Source organism: Quercus lobata, chromosome 5 (assembly GCF_001633185.2).
Source record: "Quercus lobata isolate SW786 chromosome 5, ValleyOak3.0 Primary Assembly, whole genome shotgun sequence".
NCBI lineage: Eukaryota > Viridiplantae > Streptophyta > Magnoliopsida > Fagales > Fagaceae > Quercus > Quercus lobata.
In genome coordinates, this window is record NC_044908.1 from 3431120 (window position 1) to 3437569 (window position 6450).

Genomic DNA, 6450 nt, shown 5'->3' on the forward strand with positions numbered 1-6450 from the left:
AACATAAGTGCAAAAATGTCAAGTAAAACCAATTGCTCTTAGAGGCCTTTTGTCAAACACTTAGCATATATAACCAAGAAATAGAACTTGGTTAATCTAGAGGTGCTGTAATAGAGGGAAGCAATATTTCCAGTACCTAAAGAATATTTAGAATAATGGAATATACAAATTAGAAACATATTGATGCCTCCTATTAGAAGCAATAAGATTTTGATCTTCACTATTTACATCAAAAGAAGAATTGCTAAGCATGAAAAGCCATAAAATGTTGGCTTCAAGGAGAATTATATGCTTATACAACAGTGGCGGTGAACAACAGAAAAGGCTAATTGTTATAATAGTGCTTTTTTTTTGCTTTGTTTCTGCTTCTCTATTTCATCAATAGACATGATCTCTATTTCAAGTAATTCAACCTCAACATTGCAAGTGATGGCTGTGGCCAACCTTAGGAGTATATTTCTGCAGGGAATAAGGGAATCAATTAAGATAGCCCATTCAATTGCACACTCTATTGTCTTTGCATCTTTGTACTACATCAACCCCTCTAATTCACAAAGCTTGAAATTGTCTTTCAAAATTATATACCAAATGGCTAGGACCAAGTCCAAGTTCAATGTCAATCCCACAACCAATACTCAAGCAAATCATGAAAAATCTCCAAGGTATGACCTTATATTCACATACTCACAGTTCATTTCCAAATTTACGCTCAAGAACACCAAGCCACCTCTAAATTAGACCCAAATTCATTCTCAATGAAAAATTTTAAATTTGCAGAGAAATTCCCAAAATCTAAAGTTAATGCACAAACCCACCATAAATGAATCATAAAAAAATCATACCTATTTCTTATTTTTCCCTAAACTTTCAAATACACTTGAAATCCCTAATGGAACCCCAAAAAAAATTATTATCTAAAACTTCCTAGCAAATTTTGAATTTATCTGTAAATCAAAGGCTCACAAATTAGTGCCTACATAGAAACCTTAAAAAAAAAAAAAAAAAAAAAAAAAAAAAAAAAAAAAAAAAAAAAAAAAAAGAATCCAAATTTACGAAGGGAAGGAAACCACATTAAAATTGCAACAATATATATAGATTAAAAACTCATTAACTTTAGGACACCCGTTTAAAAATCAATATATTTAAATAAACTACCATTTAATTCTACATAATAACAAAAATAATTTAGAAATTATCATTGAGATTATTATTCAATACTCAAATATGGGATGAACAGAACTTGGGTTGAATCCAGCTGAGGCTGCCTAATTTCAGAGTCTGGTTTTAACACGACTTTGTTCATCACAATGACAATTATAACCTTGCCATTTGTGCAAATTACGCCACTCCTAGTACCTCTCTAGAGTCTGGCCCACTGACATATTTAACTCAATTGAGATTTTAACTCTTTTGAGTAGGAAGTCCAACTCAATACACTTTTCCTTCAGTGGCTGCTCAGATTGTAATAACTCTGGGGACTTTCAATCTCAGTTCTTGTAGGTAAGTGCTGCTTATATTTTGATCATGGTCTGCTTGACCATCTTTTGATTAGTAATTAATATTAATACTTTAATGGGTCATCATGTTTTTTATTGGTATTGATTGCTTTGAAGTGATTTCAGGCATTTAAATGGTTTTGATTCTGCTTATGTAAGTACCATGTTGAATCTTTATGCTCTACAGTACTTTGTAGATCATGAAATAAACACAGAAAAGAAGAAAAAAAAAAGTTTTCTTGGATATCTTACTAATCCATATGAATATTTATATGTGAATATTTTCAATATTGTAGATTGACTTGCTTAAAATGGTGGTGACTGGTGAGGAATGGCCAATAGCCAGTACATAGTATGTGAATGGCTTTGATTATGATTCATCAAAGTCATACTACTTTGTGCAAGAAACTTAGATTTGCTTGGGAACCCAACTTTGCCTCAAGCTGGCCTGTGGCTATATCATAATATAAGCAAGGGCAAGCAAAAGTTTTAAGGCCTTAAACAGGAGTATCACGAATTTTAAGAAATTCTTGCCATTGTTGATACTATCATAATCAATGTCTTTATATGGTGTAGTCTCTTCAGAATGCATCTAGTATTAAATCACTGGAAAGTAATCCATCTATTAATGCTCACGTATCCAGGATAATGGAGGGTGAACCCGTTAATGTTAACGAGTTTCAAGAATTGGCTAGGCAAGCTCTTCCAAAAATGTATTATGACTACTATTCTGGGGGAGCCGAGGATCAATATACCCTAAAAGAGAATGTGGAAGCATTTCGCAGAATAACGTATGCTGCTGCTAAGTCGGTGATTTTTGCTGTAAACTGGCTAGAATAATTTCCTGATCATTTTCCACTGCTTCTCAGGTTCCGGCCTAGAATTCTTGTAGATGTAAGCAGAATAAATTTGTCAACTACTGTACTGGGATACAAAATCTCAGCGCCAATCATGGTAGCTCCATCTGCTATGCATAAGTTGGCACATCCAGAAGGTCCAAATCTTCTTGGAAGAGTTCTCAGTCTCTGTTGAAATTTATTTGGATTCTTATTTACTTGCTCGTTGTGATTATTCTAGGAGGGATTGCCACAGCCAGAGCAGCAGCTGCGTCTAATACTATAATGGTATTGATTTTTAAATATGGAGCTATTTTTCTTACTAAGTTTCGTGAATTGTAAGTTATTTTTCATTGCAGGTTTTGTCCTCCGTGTCTTCCTGCACTATCGAGGAGGTTGCTTCCAGCTGCAATGCCATTCGGTTTTTTCAATTATATGTATTCAATCCTTCTTTAGCTCTTATAATTTCATTAATGAAATGTATATTTCTTTAGCAGCAACACTTTCTTTTGGTTGCTTTCTTTTTCTTTGTATTGGTGATCCTGTTGTTAGCAAGTCACACTGTAATCTGATATTCATCTGGGAATAGGTATATAAGAACCGAGATGTAGCAACTCAGCTAGTTCAGAGAGTTGAAAGAAATGGATACAAGGCTATTGTGCTGACAGTTGATGTTCCCATGCTTGGTCGAAGGGAGGCAGACATAAAGAACAAGTAGATATTATCTCCTTTATTTTTTTCCAACACTAATCATTATATTCCCTTCACAGTTGGGTATAAAGTTCTCCATGTAATGGTATTTATGTTCCTTTCATGCTAACAGAATAGGCTTGATCTCAAATCTTATTTGAAATATGACTGTAATAAGTTCTGCAGAATGATTGTACCGCCGTTAAAGAATATTGAAGGCCTTGTATCAACTGAAGTGAACAATGTGAGTGAAATAGTGTAACTCCCAGTTGCCACATTGAAATGTGCCAGATGCATTGGATTTTAAAAAATGTACACATGTATGCATGTTAACCGAAGTTTTAATCTTATTTTTAAAATTTTAAAACTAAAGCTTTTATTGTTACTCACTGAATCAAATTTTCTGCAGGGTGTAGGGACCCTTGATGCTTCTTTGTGTTGGAGGGTATAAATGAGTAACCTATTCTGCTTACCTCTTAATGTGCTGTTACAAAAATGTTTGGAAGATTTTACTTGGAAAATAGTTTTTTTTCCCCTTCTGCGTAAATTTTCAAAACTAGTTGTTTTACTCATTGTAACACTGATTTTAGTGTTCTGTGTATGGTGCTTTTATAATGTAAAGGTTGAGACATAAGATACCATTGGAAGTGCTTATATGGTTTCACTTTTTATTTTTGCTTGCTGAGGGTGTGTGCAAGGGCCATGGTTTCTTACATTCTTATGAGTTTAACTAAAGTGTCACAACATACACAAGACATAGGATGGTTAAGATCTATAACAAACTTGCCAATTCTAATCAAGGGAGTACTCACTCGGGAAGATGGTAGGATCTCTATCTTATGATATTTGCATCTTACCATTATTATACTATCACTATTATTACTCAGGAAGATGGTAAGGTCAAGCTTTATTACTGATTTTCACATCTATATTTTGCATCTTCCCTATTTTTTCCTTCCCTTAGTAACAGGAAGAACATTCTCTGCCTTTGAAACTTTAAACTTTCAATGAAAATTTCAGTTAATCATCCTTTTATCTTTGGAATTTCAAGTATAGGAGGCCTGTCAATCATCCTGATTGTGTGATTTTTTCTCACAATTACCTCCTCTATCTGCTCTGTCAAACATTTTTATGTAAATCACTTTAAATTCTGCATCTTTTCACGCTCTTGATAATTTACTCAGATCCTTGAATGTCATGGTTGCTTTACTTTCTGTTCAACATTCAAATATCCTAAACATTTGATGTACTGTCATGGACAGCAATAAAGGCGACAGAAGTAGGTGTTGCTGGGATTGTTGTCTCTAATCATGGGGCTTGCCAGCTTGATTACACTCCTGCTACCATTACTGTTCTGGAAGAGGTGAGGTTTTATCTCTACTGCTTAGCATAAGAATATTATTCTCATTGGGTGTGTAGGTGTAAACACATTCTACATTTTGCATCTCTGTGCTCCTCCTTTAATATAGATGTTAAAAGTATTAGGGTTTAGGGAAGTTTTGTATGAGGTAATGCCGTAGCTAGACATCCTTAACATTCAAATTTGTATGAAATTTTAGCAATTTAATACAAGACACATACATGGCCATGCATTCCTGCATAGGACTTTTCTGTCTGGATTTGTGTAGAGTTACACTATGCTCTTTGGCATGCCAAAGTTCAATCATCAATTGTGGATATTTAGGCATCTTGTGGTTACAGGTGGTTCATGCTGTTGGAGGGAAAGTTCCTGTGTTCCTTGATGGAGGAGTGCGGCGAGGAACAGATGTCTTCAAGGCATTAGCCCTTGGTGCACAAGCCGTCCTTGTAAGCTCTCCACCCCAAACTATTTAATTCATGTAACTAACTTATGAATCTTCTCTTACACCATTTCTTCACATGCAATGTCTGCCATGTGGTTGCTATATAAAGAGAACAAGTAGTATTTTTTGTTCATGCGCTTGTGTAATTGCTTTTATGTGAGTTTCAACTGTCAATGAATGTCAGTGAATCCAACTGATGCCTTTTTGGGAAGCAGCTCTATCGTACTCTGCTTCTAGATTGCCATTTTTTCTCAACTTATTGTCTAACTTCCGTCTAACTTGCATGTGCAAATAAAAAACTTTTAAGTTGGATATAGCTTTGGGAGTGACACACCTTGGTAGTTTTAATCCCCAACACTCAATTTTTGCTTTTCTCTCCATCCCAAAGTCAGTGCTGACATTTAAAAACCTCTGAAAATTTTATGATTCTTGGTCAAAGCTCTCTAAACTCTATTGTAATCTATATATTTATTATTGCAGATTGGAAGGCCTGTAGTCTATGGGCTGGCAGCAAAGGGGGAATATGGGGTGAGAAAAGTCATCCAAATGCTGAAGGATGAGCTTGAGCTCACCATGGCACTATCTGGCTGTCCTAGTGTGAAAGATATTACTAGAAGCCATGTGAGGACAGAGCATGAAAAAATCCATTCAATGCTCTAATAAAATATTTGTAGCATTAGGACAATGTCCTAAAGAAAAATGATTCAGATCATTAATGATACGTTATACATTTGTAATTACATTGTTAACAATAAGTCACTGTGAATAGGTGTGGAATATGTTGAAATTTCCTCAATGATCAAGTTGGCATGTAGATAGTGGAATGGGACCATGACTACTATCTTCTGCCATATGTGTGTCTATTGTATAAATAAATGTGGTTCTATATGTGGAACCTTGAAGTCCATGTTAAAGATATGGGTTCAGAACCCATTGTGTTCTCCTACTCTTAAATTGTACTAGGAGTTTAAGGATTGATATTTTCTATTCCATACATCAATTTCATGTCGGGGATGAGTCAGGCCAAACCAAACTATATGCCATTTTCCATTTCTCCTAAAGTCAACTACAAAATAACCATATTGATAGGTATATGCATTGACCATTTCGTCCATTTCATGGTAAAGATTAAACTTTACAAATTCAATCCAAAAAATAAAAATAAAATCATGATTAGATCCAAAAAAGGAAATCTGAAAGAATGAATTTTGAAATGGATACACAATACAGGGCCTATATTTTCAGTACATAGTAACAGGTTGATATAAATTGGAGAGAGAGAGAGAGAGAGAGAAAACACTGACTTGTGTCACGAACTGTAGCTTTTACAGTATACCCACGTTGGAGTAGGAGCTTCACAAGCCATGCTGCTATGTATCTCGAAACTCCAGTCACGCATACCACCTTCTCCTCTCTCTCTCTCTCTCTCTCTCTCTCTCTCTCTCTCTCTCTCTCTCTCTCTCTCTCTCTCTCTCTCTCTCTCTCAGAAGTTGTGTGTGAAGTGACTGGTGAGAAGCTTTGACTTTGTTTTGTGTGAGTTGGTGATTTTCTAGTGAGGAGCTAGGAAGCACCTGATGCAAGTACGAGGTACAGGTACGGAATGGCGACATGTCAATTTTTAAAAAA

The 6450-nt window shown here is 35.2% G+C and overlaps 1 protein-coding gene across 3 annotated transcripts; it reads left to right on the forward strand.

The window, feature by feature from the left end:
- The first annotated feature begins 1404 nt into the window (after positions 1–1404).
- On the forward strand, positions 1405–5729 carry LOC115991975 (peroxisomal (S)-2-hydroxy-acid oxidase GLO4-like). Of its 3 annotated transcripts, none has more exons than XM_031115987.1 (12): positions 1405–1500; positions 2141–2287; positions 2366–2490; positions 2574–2620; positions 2692–2769; positions 2922–3046; positions 3209–3266; positions 3432–3467; positions 3776–3845; positions 4285–4385; positions 4724–4828; positions 5305–5729. In XM_031115987.1, the coding sequence occupies exons 2-12, from the start codon at positions 2145–2147 to the stop codon at positions 5482–5484; spliced, it is 1068 nt and encodes a 355-aa protein (XP_030971847.1). In that variant the 5' UTR covers positions 1405–1500; positions 2141–2144; the 3' UTR covers positions 5485–5729. The 3 variants fall into 3 exon arrangements, with proteins under 3 accessions (XP_030971847.1, XP_030971848.1, XP_030971849.1); XM_031115988.1 differs by lacking the exon at positions 1405–1500 and adding an exon at positions 1828–1848; XM_031115989.1 differs by lacking the exons at positions 1405–1500; positions 2141–2287 and having other exon boundaries at positions 2384–2450.
- Positions 5730–6450: the final 721 nt, after the last annotated feature.

What these genes read in the sequence shown, in the direction of transcription:
- LOC115991975 (XM_031115987.1), top strand. Translation starts at nt 2,145, where the DNA reads ATGGAGGGTGAACCCGTTAATGTTAACGAGTTTCAAGAATTGGCTAGG. An exon ending in CCATTACTGTTCTGGAAGAG is followed by an intron (nt 4,386 to 4,723) that starts GTGAGGTTTTAT and finishes TTGTGGTTACAG; the next exon opens with GTGGTTCATGCTGTTGGAGG. An exon ending in TTGGTGCACAAGCCGTCCTT is followed by an intron (nt 4,829 to 5,304) that starts GTAAGCTCTCCA and finishes TTATTATTGCAG; the next exon opens with ATTGGAAGGCCTGTAGTCTA.